Source organism: Aptenodytes patagonicus, chromosome 4 (genome assembly GCF_965638725.1).
Source record: "Aptenodytes patagonicus chromosome 4, bAptPat1.pri.cur, whole genome shotgun sequence".
NCBI lineage: Eukaryota > Metazoa > Chordata > Aves > Sphenisciformes > Spheniscidae > Aptenodytes > Aptenodytes patagonicus.
Window position 1 is genome coordinate 9,412,478 of NC_134952.1, and position 20,665 is coordinate 9,433,142.

A 20,665-nucleotide genomic window follows, 5' to 3' on the forward strand; every position below is an offset into this window, starting at 1 on the left:
AAACATGAAAGTACTCACTATTCTATTTAGAGTACTCAGGTGAGTCTCATAAATCTTTGACTTTTGTCCCTGTAGCTACTACTAACAAACAGAATTAAACAATCACAAGTAAAAAACAAATAATCCCCCAAATGGGACTGAAATAAAGAAATCCCTTTTCCAACTGAATGCTCTAAGCAATCTGCAATAAAATCACAGTGTCATAAAAATATGGTTGTGAGAGAGACTGAGAAGTCACCTCAGCTATCCTTGGAAATATTTGTCTAATTGTGTCATTCCTTCCAGCAATGGAAATTCCACAGCCTTCATAGGTAGCCCATCTCCATATTAATCTACCTTTATTATTCAAAAGATTTCTTTAACTGAAACATGTCTTACAACAGTATAAGCCCATTCATTATGCTTAATTCACTCTCTACCCAACTCTCTGCAATAACCTTTTATGTATTTGAAGACTTTTATCATGTTTTTCCTAAATCATATCTTGTCTCAACTAAACAAATCCAATTATTTTAACTTTACAATATTTGCTGAACAGAATCTCAGCTGCAACATACAAAGTCTAACCTTGCTCTGTATTTTCCTGGGAGAAGAGATATGTAGAGTTGAATACTCTAAGATTTAAAAAGATCTTTTTGCACCTCTAAAGATCACCGCACCTCTAATTAAGAAAGAAATTGCAGACTACCTAAAAGACTGTAAACTTATTTTTCAGCCTCTATCTTTGAAAGTGATTTTAAGACATGCCCATCAACAGCATTTTAAATACTATTATTTATTTTTCATTTATTGTGTAAAAGCTAGATTAAAAGAAGTGAGAGCAATTTCATGCTGAGATTTGTTGTCATTTGGATGCCTTATGGCAGTTAGATCTCTTGGCTGGTCAGACAGCTGCCAAGACAGCTCTCATCATCTTCAGCACGGGGATAATGATTTGGCTGTCAAAGGACTATAACTGTCATAGGACATCAAAACAATATAACACAAGGTGATCTTCCAGGTAGCTGGCCTTGAAACTTTATTATGTGTTCAGTAGCAAGTAGATCATTAATGTAATACACTCTTGGTGTTCGTGTAATAGCAGGTGTTGACCTGTCAATTAAGACTTGCTCTTCGTAGGCCATAACACAGTACTCACTGTAAGACAACATTGGTAATAGCATATGATCATCATTGCAGACAGGATAGGATAAGAGTAGGAATAGTACTAAGCTTATACAAGTGAACATTAAAATCTATTTATATCATCTTAGTTTTAGCTGGGGTAGCTATGTTAGATGACCAGAAAATATACTGGATGTGCAAAGCAGAGATGAGCTTGGACTTTTCACTGACAAAAACAGCCAATAGAAGCAAACCTATTGCAAAGTGGCCAACAGACACCATCTTTATTTTATTCCATGAATTCCATGGAATAAAATTCCATGAATTTTATTCCCGTGTGAAAAAAGCACTTTAAAGATAAAACACATGAGACCAAGCATGACATTACCCAGAAACTGGCATTAAGTGACTAGCTAACACCAGCTTCTGAGCGTTTTATCTGAATAGCAATTTCAAGACAGTTCTGTCAAACAGAACACACAATATGTAAAAAACTGTCTATAGCAAGCAGTATCTACAGTATCTACAGCAAACATTTAAGCATAGTGCAGGGAAGCCCGGAGGCTGCATTACTTCTGAAATGAGCTATCTCTGTAAGCTAGCCACAGGAGTACAAGATTACAGCCTAGTCTTGCAGAGAGGATCACCTCTCAGCTAGGTTTTTTGGGTTGGGTATGGTATTGCACATGACACTGAATTTTAGCATGAAAGCTAGTACCTCCACTCAGCCTTTTGCTGTAATGTATAGACATAGTTTGGGTTGACACATACTTATGCATCTCTAAGCTGCACTGTTGACCAGTGTAAAGATTCCATACAAATTATGTTTAATAGAAACATGGATCCAACAGGTTTCCAAGAGAGACACATCTCTAAGGTCCCAGAGATAGACTGAGTCATGGTAGAGCATGCCTAACCAAATTATGAAAGGAAAGCTTTTATAGATAAGAGACCTTAATTCAATCAGAAACTCATACAGCTAACCTCTTTGCAGAAACTGCCCACCATGTGTATTTGTTGCCAAATGCTATAAAAAGCCTGTAAAGGTTTTTCAAAAGGTTGGATTTCAGATAGAAGGCTTTAGCCTGAAGGACAGCTAGGGAATAGAGGTACATTTCAGTGGAGAAGCCATAAAGCTTAGAAAAAAAAAAGTGAATAAACTGGTATAAAACTTGGCTGGACTCTAGGGTGTGGCTCAGATTTTTGTCCAATAAAATATTCTTTACTATTTATGATTTAATATTCATTCATCTAAGGAATTTTAGATGCAGAAAACCTGCTAAAAGATACCAACTGACATGCATTCAGAAGTTGGAATGCTGTCAGACACTGACATTAACTTAATTTTGCTCTTTTGAAAGGGAGCTTCAGAAACTAATTCATTGTTTATAGATCTCTTAGAGAAAAAAACTTTTTTGTCAAGGTTTTCCTATTGTCCAAAATGTGTTAGAAAAGATTTACAAATAGCAACAACGTGCAATTCCTTCAAAAGAGAATAAAACATTTGGTATGCCACTTGGTATATCACTTGCACAGATTTTAAAGGATTAAGACCCAGAGAAAATCAGGAGACCAAGAGGAGATAAAAGGTTTGTTCTTTATTTTGCTCTTCCTTCTCATAACTTGTTTTAATACCAACAGGGTGGAATCAACTACAATAAAGTCAATGAACTAATTGTTTGCCCTAAAGATTTTATTTATCAATAGTGGACTATGAGAGATGAATAAATATCTGGAATGGGAAAGTATCTGTGAAGCTTGTGATTTAAGTCTTCTCTTTGGCGCTAAATAAATTAAGGACAAAATTCCAAAACCCAAGGTGAGTTCACTAGGAACCGATCCAATAGGAGGAATTGAATTTGTCAGAATAAATAGATGTCTACACGTGAGCTGGCCACCCCAGACCTACTTTGTTCTCAATGGTGAGAAGTCAACACTTTTAATGTGTGATTGATCTTATTACACAGGGGACATCAACAACAGGTCAAATGAATCTCTCCAGGTATATAACAGATGTCCAAGGTTAGATGAGATTAACCACACCCTTTGTGTTTCTGTAATTAATAACAGTCATATAATAGATGCAATAGAAAGTTACTTCCAAGCATTAGCTTTCCTGAAGCTTAAAAGAAAAGTCAGCAGAATCATTATGTACTGATTTTGTAGACACACCATGACACTTCTGTCTGATAAAAATATTTGCCTGTAATATTGCATTAAATTTAAAGTTACTGTGTAGCAACTAGAAGAGGTTGATGGCTGCCAAGAGCTGTGAGGTTGCTGAATGGTATTTCTGGAGCCTTGCCCAGAGTTGAGACAAAATTTGACTCATCTTCATGCATACATTTGCAATATACATCCAAACTAAAATAAGGATTTAACTCCATCACGAGGTTCTAGTGATATCATGTTAGAGCTAAGAATTTATTATAGTATCAGTAGAAACTTCTAAGTGACTCTAAAGAGAAAGGTGACCTTTCCATAGCTATATTGTTTGGGATGTTTGTGACCTTGAATTGTGTTCTCCCAGAATGCACATGCCTCAAGCACCAATTCAATTGCTGGCAGCAGGATAATTATAATTTGAGCTCCATTTTGTTTCTTTGTCCTACTTCAGAGTATATTAGCAAATATTGCAGTGAGTAGGAAATACTGTGGTTGGGAAGGCTATGCCTGCAAAAATTTAGAAACTGTAGGATAGGAATCGAGCTAGATCAGGACTGATGAATTCATCATATCTATTTTTGCTTACATTTTCAGCTAACAATCTTCCAACAAAAAATGGACATAAAACAGAGAGAGGAACAAAGAGAAAATATGAAGATTGCATGACATTTACATGACATCATTCTGTTCAATCTGCTTATATGTTATAGCATTTTATGCAATCTTTTTCTGACCTATCTGTTCAAACCGTAAGCTTCTTGACATCTATCCTGTCACTTACTGAATTCTCATGCACTTCTAAGTACAAGGGGAGTCCCAGTCTCAAGTAAGATTTTTAGGCATCACCATGATACAGACAGTAATAAGAAATGCCTTCAAACAGCTAACTAACTCATATTCCAACTTTTTTGACAGTTAATCTTTTGATCTGCATGCTGCAGAGATCAGTAAATAATAATCTGGGAATAGAGATAAAAAATATTTTTTTTTTAATTACTGAAGTACCACTTCTTCCAAGTATCACATCATCCATCTGAAGATGGAAGCACTAAACCCTATGAGTTCAAAGGAATCCCATGAGCTCTAGTCTCTCTGTTTCTTGTACATAGGTAATTTGATTCCAATACTTCTACTGGATAACCAAGCAGGCTTCAAAAATGGTTGTACTTTTACTGAGAAAAGTTGTTCTGCAATTTTTCAGATGGATAACCTACTTAACTGTGGCTCTGGATTTTAAAAAAGAATTGGTGAACAATAATGCAGTGAGAAAATTATCAACATGCGCTGTTCACAATATGTTATTGCACCAGCTTTAGTCACAAGGCTCATACTGGTCAGTTGGATTGCAACATTTTGACATATCGTAATTACCACAGTGGAGAAGAAAATGCTCAAAAAGACAGAAAGGAATTATAATTCATGGTGTTAAAAAAAGTATTAACAATAGATACTGTAGCAAAATACTGTCTTTTGTTATCACTACACAGTAATACAATAGTTTAAGTTATTCTTACTATTTTGTCTAATTACTATCAAAAAAAATGCAACATTTACTCTTACCACTGAGAAGCCAGTGTGGAAAAGATATCGGTGGTCTCAGGTTCTTGGAACAGTTTCAAAAGTTCTGGTTCAGATGATAAGTCAGCAAGGATCCTTAACTCAATATGGGAAAAATCTAGAAAACAGAGTGTTAAAATAAATCTATTGCTCTAGAATAAAAACATTCCTGCATTTTAACCAAACTATCACAAATTAAAACGTAAGCCTGGACTGTTCAGTCATTTCCTTGTGCTCAAAAAACCCAGATGCCTGTAAAAAGCTCACCCTGAAGAAGTTATATTCCAGCTACAGATCACAAGGTGTCTGATTCCTTCATTATCTTCAGGTGTCAATTAATCTTATTAGCTCTTTTTTCCTACTGACAAGGCTTACATATCATCCACTTCCAAAGCACACTAAGGACTATACATCATATAACAATATTAATTGATACTAAGGGATTTGACAGCCTTGTAAAATATAATGTCATCCAAAGGAGAGGGGAAAAAGAGATGACAGAACTGCAAACATTAATATGTATGAGAATAATAATACACACTATCTTACCTGCTGCTAAAAATGTATATTCTTTTCTTGAAACAAACAATGTTCTTGGGGAAATAGTTACTATTTCCTCTTCTTTTCCTAGAGAGGAGATAGACATTTAAGTCCCAAACCCCAGTCCAAATATTGTGTTGCAAACCATAGGAGGTTGTAAATGACATACCAAACATGCAACTAAAACCACACAAATGGCAATGTAAGCAACCTAGCAGAGCACCAACTGCCACAATTATTTTACTCTACCATTCATGTACAACATCTTTATCTCTGCCAACCTTGCAGTACCGCTTACTTCTCCTCCTTTTTCAAAATCAAACCCCCTTTCCAAAACACTAGCTAACATATATCTACAATAACTAACATTATTCACAGATCACTTAATAAAGGAGGCATTCAGATAAGGAAGGGTCTATAGAGATGAACTAAAAAATATATTTTCTTATCTTTGAACATGCTGCAGCGATGTGTTAATAACCAAATTCTGAGTTACAGGTGACAGGGGAATACAATATTGAGAACATACAGCTGATACAAGCATCCAAATTCTAATGACAGAAATCCCCTATAATATCACAAAGCAATAACGTACATTGACAAGGCATTAGAAACTCAGTGCATCCTGGGAATACCACTTGTCTTGGTGTAGAAAGGGCTGGTGGTTTGAAATACAAAAGAATTAATCTGATCAGCATAAAAGTGGAAAAAATAAGTGTGTCTTGATTCAGGAATGAAAAAAACTTACTAATACATTTTTGAGAAGCACAGATTATAAGATCATTAACAAAACTGATTGGACTGTTTCCAGAAAGGCCGATGTGCCACTGTAATGCACGACAGCTCAGGTTTACACAGCCACTGCTCACACATTTTTTTATAACAACTTTTAAAAAATACTTATAAAAATTAATCAGGTAGATAAAACTGCTGTAAAAGTTTTACATTGTCTTCAACAGACTCCTGTTTTATGATCTGTATTATTTCAAACGCAGGGAGTGAATAGCTGTGAAAAGGCAACCCTGCCCTTACTTGAGAACCAAGTGCAACAAATGAGCAGCATTTCCCAGCTATGGCTGTAGGCGTTCAAGAAGGAGAGTTTATGTTGGCAAATCTCTCTTCTATTTGAGTCTACTATTGTGGGTTTCCTCTCTTTATCACTTGGGTCATGCTTTTCTAGACTTTACTTTGATTCTCTCCGAATCATCTGCCTTAAATCCACTTCGGTTATCAAAAACAACACATCTGACTAACTACTGGCGTTTAGTTGTGAGTTTGATTAAAATGACCTAGCCTTAACATCTCCTTGGGAAAAGCCTTATAAGCTGAATGCACACAAAATCATCCCTAGGATATTTGATGGAGTTAAGATGCATATTTTCATCTGGAAAAAGGAACAGTGAGATAGTCGAGGGAAACAAAAAAAAAAAAAAAATCTAAAAGTTTGTGACTATTTAGATCAGTGCTGAAACAGCAATCTTTTTGCAGGAACAACTAGCAAGAAGTAATAGGTTTAAATGATCATGTATAACTAAGCATCAATAATTTATTCTATTCTTTAATATTAGAGCTATTGGTCTGCTTTAAAATACAATATAAATCAATAAAATAATTAGATAAAATTGCCTTTTTATGTTAATAAAAAACAGTTTACCTTTTATGTACCGTTTCTTTGTAATTCTAACTGGATGTTTAGAGATACCTTGAATGTTCTACAAATAAGAATATAAATGCTTAGTAAGTTAAAGTTTATGAAAACACGTTTATGAACAGTTTAAGCAGCATAAAAACATTAGTGATACTAATGCCAACAAGTTTTTCCCATATAATAATAAGATTAACCACTTTGCCTTTCAAAGGAATCTTCACGCTTCTGTAACTATAGATACTTTTGAATATTTGCTCTTCCTTGAAAATTGAAAGCTTGTAAGAACAATTTCTCACTGGCAGCCTTTCCAAATCCTAATCTCTGGATGCACCACAGAACATAATTAGTAACCCAATAAAAATAATTATCATCTTATTTTAACCTGTATGTTTTAGATATGGTGCATTACTTTCAAGAAAAGAATACACGTGAACCCTGCCTTAAGCTAAGGGAACCAATTCTTCTTCAGCCTCTAGAAATGTTTCTAATATCTATTCCCACTTTTTTGAAATGCATGATAAAATAAAGAAGCAGCTCTTTATTAACTACAGCACATCAGTCAAGGTTAAAAGTGAGAACTAATTTTATCAACAAACATGCAAGAGTAGGAATAACAGAAGATTTTTCTTTAAAGGTTTGGGTTCATACACCTCCAGTAAAGTGTGAAAGATGACACGCGATAGCTTCATTCTGTTATTTTATGTCATTACGCCTATTCATCTAGAAAGGTAACACATGACAAGAGGTAATGGGTATCAAGCTCAATTTTTGTAATTCCACACAATTAGTTTGCAAGTGGTTCAGAAATTAGATGAACATACTAATATTATGTAATACTGTGAATTCAGGAGATGGGAATAGTGCTATATAATTTCCAAATCAGAATGATCATTTTCTATGTAATTTTGAACTCAAAATTGTTATTTTAAACTTAGGAGGGATGTAATCAGACTGCAAAAGCTATTGAAATTTGAAGCAGAAGCAAAAGAACAAAACCCCCAAAACAGAACAGTATCATTTCTAGTCTTAGTATCACCCTTAAAGATCTACAATTAAATGTATTAAAGTTGAACACCCACCACAGAGAGATAGGAAACCACTACGTAATATACATAATATTTTCACAGCATGGGTAAACTACAAACACTGCTCTCAATCCATCAATACGAAGTTTGACCCAGAAGAAACACTTGCCATCTTTAATATTTTATTCTCCAGTTTCTAGAAACATTTAAAAATACAGTTGTGGCAATGCTTATTGTAATGCTATTAACCACATTTTGAAATAAGTGGTTATTTAATCTGTGCACAAAACTAACATTTCTATTGATAACTGTTGATTTCTGTCGATAACAAGTTGGGGAGGATCAGTGCTTGTTCGTATGAATAATAAGCAGTTTAAGTGGCCATGGAAGCTAGACTCCTCAGAAGTTTAGAAAATTAAGTCCTTTATTATGTACCTGGACATGAATGTGGGAGCCTAATTTTACACATTTAAAAAACAAAATCACAACATTCTAATTCTGACTTGAATCATTTTAATGGTAGATATCATGCATGGACTTTTCATTGGGCTCTATACTGGTTTTGACATGTACTTAATAAGACAACCTCCAGCACAGGTTAAAGAGTTGTTTATAGTTACTCTCACTGATTATTGTTCCTTAACTCATTAGCTTCAAAATCCTGAACAAAGTGAAATAAATAAAAATTTATTTCAAAAATCTATCTACAATGGTAAAAATACATCACCATATTGCTGTCTTGTTTTCACTGACAGCATATGCAGAAACTCTGCTTTTAATGCAATTTTAGAAGCGTTACTAATAATTCTGAAAAACTAGTAAGTAATTGCAAGTGCAAAATGTACTTTCACTTGTAAATTAGTTAATAACTCATAATTTGAATAAATCTTTAGAAAATAACTCAAGAAACATGAAAGTGGTAATACTCATCTTTAAGCTATTGGAATAGCTTATTAGATTCCTCTCATCTAGTTTTAGACATCTTTAGGCTAGTCGTTGGTCTAAACTGTCTAGAATCCCTCTATAGTCAGTAGACAAAGACAGGCATCTCCAGTGGGTAGTTCAGTCTATCTGTATATGACACATACTTACAACAATTTGACCTAAGATTCCCCTGGAGATGATGTTTTCTAAGATTTAGATTATCAGATTTGATGAGATAAATTTGTTTTAGATATTTAAAAGGTGGAGAAATAAGGAGTTAATCTCAGAAAAGTCTTCCAAATAGAAAGCTTTCCTTTGTCACCTAATTTTCAACTCAAGCAGTTTTAGTGTATCAAAAATGGAAGATTGATGTGGCTTTGGTAAATGACTATAACCACCTTGGACTACATAATACAGCCTGTATTTTTGCTTTTATGCATTTATTTCAAGTATATTTCTGCAAAACCTTCACAGATCCAATCTGAGATGCGACTGTTATCCCTTATTGTTAGAAAAGGGCATCCACATCTCGTTAGAAGTTATAGAGAAACAAAATTTTTCTTTCTGAGCAATTATGCTCCAACAGAGGAGAAGGAATATACTTGAAACAGTGTGATGGAAAAGCTGGTTGTGAAAGTTAACTATTAATACTTCTCTTCATTGTTTCTGAGTGAGGGGGGAAAAAAAAAATCAAGCTATTCTAGTGGATGATTAACAAGAAAATTCTAGCATTGGTTAAAAAAAATTTTAAAAACATATAAAAACAACACCATAATCCAAAATTCATTTCCAGAGGTTCCAATGGATAGAAGGATAGATGAAGCCAAGGTCCCAGTTTCAATTATGTTTGAAAGGCTGTGATAATCAGGGGAGGTTCCTGAGTGCTGGAAGAAAGTGTCTCTCCTTTCTTCCAGGAGGGCAAGAAGGAGTATGCAGAAAACTACAGGCCAATTACCCTCTCCTCAATTCCTGGGAAGGTGATGGAGCAAATAATCCTGGACAACATTTGCAAACATGCTAAAGTCAAGATGATGACCTGGGGTAGTCAGCATGGATTTACATAGGGGAAATCGTGCTTAACCAACGATAGCCTTCTGCGATGAAGTGACTAGCTCAGTGGATGAAGGGAGAGCAGCAGATGTTGTTTACCTTGACTTTAGCAAGGCTTTCAAAACAATCTCTCATAAAAGCCTCATAGACAAGCTGATGAAATACAAGCTAGATAAGTCGACAGTGAGGTGGACTGAAAATTGGCTGAACTGCCAGGTTCAAAGGGTTTTAATGAGTGGCACAAAGACCAGCTGGAGGCCAGGCACTAGTGGAGTACCCCAGTGGCCCATACTGCTCAACACCTCCATTAATGACCTGGATAACAGGACTGAGTGCAACCTCAGCAAGATGGCAGACAATCCAAAACTGGGAGGAGTGGTTGATACATCAGATGGCTGCTCTGCCATTCAGAGGGACCTCAAAGTCTGGAGAAATGGGCTATCAGGATCTGAGAGTTCAGTCTGGAAGGCAGCTTTACAGAAAAGGACCTGTGGATCCTGGTGAAAAACAAGTTGAACATGAACCAGCAATGAGCCTTTGTACCTAGGAAGGCCAACAGCATCCTGGGCTGCATCAGGAAGAGCATCACCAGCAGGTCAAGAGAGGTGATCCTTCCCCTCTGCTCAGAATGCCTGATGGGAGGGTGTAAAGAAGATTGGCACCAGTGAGAAGAATCTGGCTCAATGACAGGGCAAGAGGCAGCGGTCACAAACAATTACAGGAAATTCCATTTGAACATAAGAAAAAACTTTTCAACTGTGACAGTGGTCAAACACTGGAACAGGTTGCACAGAGAGGTTGTGAAGCCTTCATCCTTGGATATATTCAAACCCCGACTAGACATGGTCCCAAGAAATCTGCTCTAGTGGACCCTGCTTTGAGCAGGGGGGCTGGACTATGAGCACTGTGGACACATAGAATCTTGTGATTCTATGATTCTTCTTTTATAACATTACTGTAATTGATTAAACTATGTATCCCAGTGCCAACCCATTGCCTTCTCTCTACTTCACATGATTTCTGACTGATAGAATTGAAGCCTTCAATAGTATGAGGCAGTGGAAAGCCATAGAAAGACTCTGGTTTCATTGCCAAGCAATTTTTTTTTAAAAGATAAATATATCATATATTTTATATATATATATAAAGTACACTTGTAGCATAACATTAAAATTCCAAGATTAAAGAGAGAAACAAGTATTTTGCAGAAATTGTAGTCAGTCGGTGCATCATGTCTTAAAATGCAAGCTCTGAAAAAAGAATTGTATTGTCTTGATTATGGAAAATACATGAAAAAATGTACATCCAAGCTTCATAAATAGTTTTGGTAAACCTGCAACACAATTAATAAGTACTACTTGATTGTATAAATGGAAATTTCCATTTTTTATGGTTTTCATAGAACCATAGAATCATTTAGGTTGGAAAAGACCTTTAGGATCATCGAGTCCAACGGTTAACGTAGCACTGCCAAGTCCACCACTAAACCATGTCCCTAAGCACCACCTTTACACGTTTTTTAAATACCTTCAGGGATGGGGACTCCACCACTTCCCTGGGCAGCCTGTTCCAATGCTTGACAACCCTTTCAGTGAAGAAAGTTTTCCTAATGTCCAATCTAAACCTCCCCTGGTGCAACTTGAGGCCATTCCCTCTCATCCTATCACTTGTTACTTGGGAAAAGAAACTGACACCCACCTCGCTACAACCTCCTTTCAGGGAGTTGTAGAGAGCGAGAAGGTCTCCCCTCAGCCTCCTTTTCTCCAGGCTAAACAGTCCCAGTTCCCTCAGCCGCTCCTCATCAGACTTCTTCTCCAGACCCCTCACCAGCCTCATTGCCCTTCTCTGGACACGCTCCAGCACCTCAATGTCCTTCTTGTAGTGAGGGGCCCAAAACTGAACACAGTATTCGAGGTGCGGCCTCACCAGTGCCGAGTACAGGGGCACGATCACTTCCCTACTCCTGCTGGCCACACTATTTCTGATACAAGCCAGGATGCTACTGGCCTTCTTGGCCACCTGGGCACACTGCCGGCTCATGTTCAGCTGGCTGTCAACCAGCACCCCCAGGTCCTTTTCCGACAGGCAGCTTTCCAGCCACTCTTCCCCAAGCCTGTAGCGCTGCATGGGGTTGTTGTGACCCAAGTGCAGGACCTGGCACTTGGCCTTGTTAAATCTCAGGTCATGACTGGTAGACAGCTTAAAAACCCCACACCCTTACAACTGTACCCTTTTCTTTTTCACCTTTTTGTTGGCAGTGAAACCCTCCCCCCCACCACCACCTACAAGCATTAAATCATTAAAGATTATATTTTGTAATATAGTTATCAAACTTAAAAGAAAAAAGCACTGAATCTGATCTCCACTAATGTCACTTTGGGTATGATAAACACAGACTGGCTGTCTTTTTCCTGGGTGTCCAGGTGTGATACCTTTCTTTGGCAGTGGACCTGCCACACAGGGACCTAGCCCTCCATCAGTGCATCACCTCTTTTACAATTTCAGTTACTTGACACATTTTCCCAGCATCTAGATGGTTGTTGGATCACTATTTTTTAGTTAAATTCTTCAGGAAACATCATGCTGGAAAAGCAGGGTGCATAGGCAAGGCAGAAAAAAAAATCTCACTAGGAACACCAGATTAAAACTGCACATGTTGAAAAACAGATTGCTGATTCCTCCTACCTTCATAATCTGATTTTTTTGCCACTATAATCCATCCTGACTGATGATCTTGATGCATTCCTTATGCTGGTGTTTTAGCACAGGTTAGAAGTCTGTTTTGGTTCTGAAAATACCTCTGTTAAAAGTTGTTCTACTTTTGTCTGTTGTTTCAAGTGAAGACAGTGTAGATTCTTGCTTACACTGTTAGCTTCTGCATACAGAGCCATTCAGAAACAATGACAGACTTCACTTTGGCAAGGAGAATCAGAGCTGATGGACTCTTGATGTCTCTGTTAGAGCCTCACAAACACAGCTTTCTCATAAAGCATTCAAGCCTTGCAAAAAGGGTGCCCTAATCCATAAGAAAAGTCATTGTATCAAAGAAGAATTGAATTATCAATAAAAACAAAACCTAGTCAAAATCCAACCAATAATACACAGTTCCCACTTTGATGAGTTTATTCTCAATCAGTTACACTTTCTGTTGAGCTTTCCATTTTTGGTATCCAAAATTCTACATCTACAGATGCAGACTATTCTACAGACATTTGATTCTGATTAAATCCTGCACTAATCTAAGGACTTACTTAAAAATAGGAACAGAGACAAAACTTACTACTGAGATAAGAGTATCCATTCATAAATGTATACAGTATGGATGTGTCACGAGGGAAGATCAAAAACAGCCAAGGAGTTAGACTGAGCAGTTATAAGGAAGCAGTTAGACCAGGTAAAGTTATAATTTATATATCCTTTGATGTAGCGACTAATCAACCTGCTGTTACAGTGATGCACAGTGCCAAACACTAGAGCAAAATAAAGACAGTAGAGGAATTAAATATTGTTTTACTGTGGCTACCAATGCCAGCAAACAGCAAAAACTAACTGCATTTCTTACAAGCAAGAATATTTACTGGGACTGTGATGTTGTCAGATTTAATTACTCTAATAGCTGTTGCTTCAGGAAATCAATTATTTCCTAATACTTGAGAAAAACACAGATTTTTCTCTTCTGTTTGAAAAAAGTTCAGAGCAATGAAATTCTAGTTTATCTCATGAAATGTAGCACTCTTTGAACAAGAACTCAGCCTTACACAATGAAACACAAAATAAGCTTTTAAATTCATGGCATCTGTTTGATGACTAGCATTGTATTACTTTTGGAGCAGAAGTAATACTTTGGTCTATAAGACCAGACTTCATTACAATGATAATAGATAGGTAGATGACAACTCCTTTGAGCTTTATATTCTACATCTCTATAGATTCTTTTTATTCTTGTAGTGGATTTTTTTCCCTGTTTATTTGCTTCTTCAAAATTTTCTCACTCCTTTTCCTTCTTTTTAGTTGTCTTTTCTTGCTCTACGTGGGACTGCACCTATTGATAAATTGTGCTCTCATAGCTCAGTTAATCAATTTGAGAAGAAATGTAAGCACAGGTTCAGTGAGCTGCTTCCTTAACCGTCAACACTCTGCTTGCTCCTTTAAAGGCCAAAGCTGCTGAAGAAGTAGCAAGGAAAACTGCACACTGCCCAAAGTAGTATTCTTGCAATGCAGAACAACAAGACTTCGAGTCCTGAGGGCACTCACAACATCAAATTCACTCAATTTGTCTGGCACCTCCAAAGCTGGTGGCAACTCACTCATGAAAAATTACAGAGCAGAAATAATAATAAAAAAACGTTCATGATTTCCCTTTTGGAAAATTGCCATATTTAATTATTGTCCATAGCAGTATTTACTTATTATTGTAGAGGAATAAACACTTATTTTCTGTGACTTCTATATGAGACACAATTTCAAGACAGTCTGAAGATCTAATTTTTAAAATACAGCATGTAGCTCAATAAATAGAGGAAATATGAACAAGGTCACCATAGCAATAGCAGCCTGGTATGTATGTGTACATGCATTCCGAAGCAAATCTTGACTTGTCTGCAATTGCCACCTAGTGGCTAGTTAAAAACTGAAGACATCTTTTTCCTTGTCAAAAAAAAAAACCAACATACAGTCATACAGACTTCTGGTAAAGGATTTCTTAGGTTTTCGTACTAGTTACTGTTTTTCAGCAGTGAACAATCATTCAAAGGTAATGCACTCCCTTCTTGCCTTACCCAGCAGCACAGAATTATCAAGGTTTTAGATGTCAGTCAAGTGGAAGACTTAGAAGTAATTCATCACCTTCCCACAAGCTTAAGCAGCTTTCAAAGTGAATACAAGGGAAGAAGAAAAGGGCAACCAAAAATACTGACTTCTTACTTTAGACAGTTAGTCATAAGAATAGTATATTTGATTTCCTATGACTAATCCTTTTTCTGCCATATTCTTTGAAATTTAGACCTGGCAATGACCTTAGGTAATAGTGTTGTAGCAGCACATGAGAAAGGACTCGATAAGTGATTTTTAAAATAACAAAAAATATTTTATTTTAGTAACTTATTGATTTGACATGTTCTGTAACAAATTATTTTGTCAAATCATGGCTTGAGCCCAGATGCTTGGTTATATACTAACAGATTACTAACCTTTGCACAGCAAGCAAGGGAGTTTGTATATACGCAGCTCTACTCTTCTTTCAAAGAGACAAAGACTGCTTTTGTTTCCCATATGTAAACTGACTAAATTTATTTACTTATTTCATTTTGTTTTCCTGAAAAAAAATTATATTCAGAACACAAGCTCTGTTAAACTACTGTTCATTAATACGAGAGACTATAAAACTCTGGGATACACTCCAAGAAGGTATGATTTGGTTTTGGTGAAAAAACAGTGCTAAGGCATAGAGATAACAACCCTTTGAGTGGCAGCTGGAGCTAGTAAATACTGTACTAGTTGTATATTAGCTGTATATTATAGCTTTAGAGTAAACAGTGTCAAGGGAATATTGCCCAAAGGTACAAGTACTAGACCTTCAAACACATGAAAAGTGACAAGATTTCCAGACTGGAGGAATTTACGTTCTAAAGAAAAGATGTAACAGTTGTTTTATGAAAGGGTAAAATTTAGCATCTGAAACAAGATTGTTCCACATACTGAGGAATTTACTGAACATATGTTAGCAGGGAATTCCTCTTAAAAGGCTCATCTGAGTGATAGTTGTTTGTACTGACTAGAAAATATGACACTAAATTGCTTTGATGCAAAGGTCCAAGAAAACGCATAGACACTCTCATCTCTGTTAAGACAACCTACCATTATTATAGTGAAGCCCACATCAGAGCATACTTACCTAAAAAAGATTTTGTTAGCCTAGGTGACATTATAGAAGACTTTTGACAAGATGTTTTACATAAATCTGTAATGTCTGACTTGTCTCTATCCCCAGTGCTTTCCAATAAACATATTTTAAAAAAATAGAAAACACACTAAAGATCAATGCAAATGTAAGACCCATACTGTCTGTCCATTTTAAGTCAACATTCATTTCAGTACGACAGTATATGAAAACAAGTTTACAAAAATTATATTCCTAATAGTGCAGTTTCAAAAGCAGCCAAGGCATTGGTTCATTTCTGAAAAAAGGAAAGAAGAAAGGAGAAGGTGGGGGGGGAAGGAGAAGGTGGGGGGGGAAGGAGAAGGGGGGGGGGGAAGGAGAAGGGGAGGGGAAAGGAGAAGGGGGGGAAGGAGAAGGTGGGGGGGGAAGGAGAAGGTGGGGGGGGAAGAAGAAGGTGGGGGGGAAAGAAGAAGGTGGGGGGGAAGGAGAAGGTGGGGGGGGAAAGGAGAAGGTGGGGGGGGAAGGAGAAGGTGGGGGGGAAAGGAGAAGGTGGGGAGGGAAAGGAGAAGGTGGGGGGGGAAAGGAGAAGGTGGGGTGGAAAGGAGAAGGTGGGGGGGGAAAGGAGAAGGTGGGGGAGGAAGGAGAAGGGGGGAGGGGGAAGGAGAAGGTGGGGAAGGAGAAGGGGGGGTGGGGGAGGAAGGAAAGGAAAAGATGTGATCACATCCCTGCTCCCAGACTTGCTGTCTGGCTCCTTACGTTGCATCAGCTCTGCCAACACCTCCTAAAAGCTGTGAAGGAAAGGGACACGGAAAAACAGGGCACTTCAAATTTGTACAGCAGCTCACCACTATTGAAACACCTTGTAGAACATCCTGTTTGTGCTGGAATCCAATTGTGACTACAGACTATACATTTTCAGAAAGAGTACTGGTAGTATCACAGATCAGCCTGTAGCCTTAATGAGGCCTGGGACAAAATGCCTGAAATTTCAGAGCTGTCACAATAGTTTTGATAGCACGATTCTGACAGTCCGCCTTGCTTGATGTGTGCATCTGGGTACGCCAAGGATGTAAAACCTATTGGGATAGCGTTATGAAAGGGAGACTAACAGGCAGCATCTCATCCACACTGTCCACAAACGATCCCAAAACTATTCCAAAACTACATTTGAGTTTTATCTCAGAAAGAATTAGTCCATTCACTCCAGAAGACAGCCCAGAAGGGAAGTAATACTGATAACAGTGTGGATAATCAGAAAAACTGGTTTGCTAAGTTAATTGACAGAACAGACTCATTTTTGATGGCAATTGCTCAAAGGGGTCTCTACTTCAAGAAATTGTCTCTCCCATTAGAATGAAAACCACATGGGTAATTTATTATTCATATTCCAAACACTATTAGTAACACACCTTTTCTAATGAACAAGCATGCAATTCTCTATCATGCATTCACTATCAGAAAATATTACTTATATCTGTTGGAGAGACTGAGGTATATTCAATATTTCAGGTTTTGTATGGTCCCTCTTTGAGCACATTAACATTCAACATACCCTAATTAGTTTCTCTTTCAAATTACATTCCTGCTTTCCAAATTAAAGGCTAACATGCTTCTTTGATTGACAGGTTAAGTTATTTTATTTCTTTGCCTTTTTGGACAAGCTGGTAAAAGCATTTTTCCTGGGGAGAAACAGGAATGCTTTTATTTTTTTTTCACTTGGTCTGAGAAGGTAAAAAATTTTATTTATCTTCAGCATAACTTTTTGTTACTAGAAGGAAGGAAATGCCCCCTGAAGCCCACCACTTTATGCTTTTTAGTTTAATGATACAAACATCTTCTGAAGTATAGAAGTGTAAACTCATTAGTTGCATTTCAGTTCTCTCTGCTGCAGAAGCCTGGAGGAAAGAAACCTTGATACAGAATATCTGATTCTAGCAGTGAATTTTACATCTTAAACCAAATTATAACATCCAATTATATGCAATCTTTATATCTCGAGTTAGGATTTCTCTCTGTTCATTCTGAAAGAGGCTTGATCTTAATTGGCTTTATGCCTTTCCACCTCTGTCATGACTTATTTTTGCTTTAAAAGGTGAGAGGCTGGAAAGTGGCATTTCAAGGTAGGTTTCAGGAAGATAAACAAGTATTTATGAATGTAATAAATATATTTAATAGGAAAGTTATCTATGAGCAATATAATAAAGTAGTATCCTAATGTAGACAAGACTAATATTTATACAAAAATTAATTAAAAATAACATATTCAAATAATAAACCTAATTAACTTCCCCTAATAGTCATAAGCAATCCATCATAGAGTGGAAAAAAATAACTAGCCAATGGATATATTACAAAATATTTTGACTGAAGAATTTTAGTGTTTATATTTACTTTCAGGTTTCAGATACACAGGTTCTCATGGAGTAGCAAATATACAGTTACAATGCTATAGCGGGAGACTACAATATCAAGTGTGTCCCTGTTTAACGATGTACTATATTATTATATAACACTGTTACTTGTGAAAAATGCACTAATTATGCAGCACACACATTGTAAGAAGAAACCAAATGAGAAGAAATGTAGTGCATAGTTAAACTAAAATAGATGTATACATGGAAAGCCACTGAAGAAGTAAAGTTCTACCAAGAAACCCCCTCCAAGTTGCTGCAACACAGAAGTCAAAAATTCACGTGAATAAGCTTATCTATAGGGAGAAACCCACATAAAGCCAAAAATATACATCATCCATACATCAGATGTGGATTTGTTTGAAAGAACATCACAGAAGAGTTTAGCTAAAAAAGAAATCCTGCTCTGTACCTAGTGTCTGGTCATTTCCCCTTAAACCCATGAGTAAATCCCTCCTGGACTCCATTTAATGCCTTAAAGGAAAGAGGACAGACAGATCCATTACCTTTACAAAACAAATGAAAGATAAAGAAACCTTTGTTTGGAATCCCATCTCCCACAACCACTGCAGCAAATGGGATGTTTTTTTCTGTTTGAATTCTCACTTTATCTGATTTACACTTATATTTTTGCTTTAATCACTCCTTAAAGCATTTTAAAACACAGTTAAAAATAAACTACCTCAGCAAATATTCAGCTAAAATTTGACATAACATCATAGTAACTGCAAAAATATCTACAATATTTATGATTTCTGGCAAGAATCTTCCCAATCCTTTAACACTTAGTAAAGTGACTGGGCACTGCAGTATATCTTCTATATCAATAAATGATTCAGAAACAGATGGTATAAGTTCCATAAACATTTCACACAAAAAAAGCCATGCCAACATTTTTCCTTATAAGTAAAAGCCAGCCTTAGGCAACCCTGGATGCTAACTTTAGCAGCATTATTTTGGGGAAAAACAACCTTTAAGAAAAGTAGTTTTCATGTCATTTTTAGTATGATGAGCCAAAGGTCACCTTGTGTTGTATGTGGTTGTTCAAGACAGCTGTCTGTTCAGCTCTGACTTGTAAATGCCTGTGCACCACATCAGAACATTTAGCAAACTGTGACCTTCATGATCAATCTTTTCCATTCTATCCCATCACTTTCCCCCATGTGGGTGCATGAGAAGCGGGAGCAGCAGTAACACTCCTCCATTCCATTGTTAATTCAGAATCCTACACTTTTTCACTCAGCAAAAAGCACAAGCACTTCCTATAAGTTGTTTGATGACAAATTGTATGGAAATATGTACCATGAGTGTAGGAAGATATAAATGAAACCTGAACTGTGAAGATAGGTAAAAGAAGAGCTAAAGAAGTCACCAGTACTGTGAGGATGAGAACCTCCCAGGACAGGTTGCTGCTAGAACTCCAGAAGTCACCATACCAGTCAGGACTTGCAAGGAATCACATGAGTCCACCCATGCAAAGTGGTCACAGTATAACCGTTATGTCTAACGTCTCTGCTCCTAGAGCTGTGGAAGACCATGGCCATTGTCCCAAGATTGCAGAAAGCTTCTAACGCCATTTGCACCCATGAAGCTTAAGGCTAGTACCTGCACAGACAGATAAGCAGTACTCAAACCTGCACAGATAAGAACTGACAATACTTTTGGGCACAAGTTAAAAGGACAACGTCCTCATGGATTCCCTCTAGCCCTCATGAGCCAAATCCCACTTCTGCATCTATTCCCCCTCTCCCGCAGGGCCAGAGGTCAGGTCTTTGCTAAGAAAGGCCATGATTAAACCAAACAGAATATTTCCACAGGTAGGTAGTCACTACTTTTCTACTGTTATTTCTCTGCCTATGCCTTGACTTGAGCCCCTGAAGCAGTCTGCAACCCTGTCTCCTCCCACACCAGGTCCTGCACACTCATCCACGCAGCTATGGGCTGCGACAGAACTGGAACGCAAAAGGCCTCACCAGTCCCTACAGTCAAAGGTAGGGATTAACGCTTCCTAAACTCCAAGTAAAATGGTGTAATAAAATGTATTCAAATATGCCCTTAAAAAGGCCACTTTGGAAAAAAACAAACAAACAAAAAAACAATAACAAAAAAAAAAAAACCAGAAAAACCCCAAGCATTTAGCAGTCCAGAAAGTCAAATAAAACACATTCCATCCACAAGCATGTACATAGTGATCATTATAGCCAAAGACAAGAGAGGAAGCACAAAGAGCCCAAGTGTCACAACCATATAAGCATCTGGCAAGACTTCCAGAGCAACAGCATAGCCAGCTTAGCCCTTTGCTGCTATGAGGCCTGAAGCCAAATTTCAGAAGAAAAGAGCTTCCTTTTTTTCCATAATCCCC

The 20,665-nt window shown here is 37.1% G+C and overlaps 1 protein-coding gene across 1 annotated transcript in view; it reads right to left on the minus strand.

Moving 5' to 3' along the window:
• POLN (DNA polymerase nu) overlaps positions 1 to 20,665 on the minus strand; it is a 104,349-nt gene that overhangs the window by 53,062 nt on the left and 30,622 nt on the right. The window contains exons 15-17 of the mRNA XM_076335802.1: positions 7,022 to 7,079; positions 5,377 to 5,454; positions 4,831 to 4,945 (exon numbers count right to left, since the gene is read on the minus strand). Of these exons, the coding sequence (XP_076191917.1) occupies positions 4,831 to 4,945; positions 5,377 to 5,454; positions 7,022 to 7,079 (251 nt within the window). The remainder of the gene's footprint in view (positions 1 to 4,830; positions 4,946 to 5,376; positions 5,455 to 7,021; positions 7,080 to 20,665) is intronic.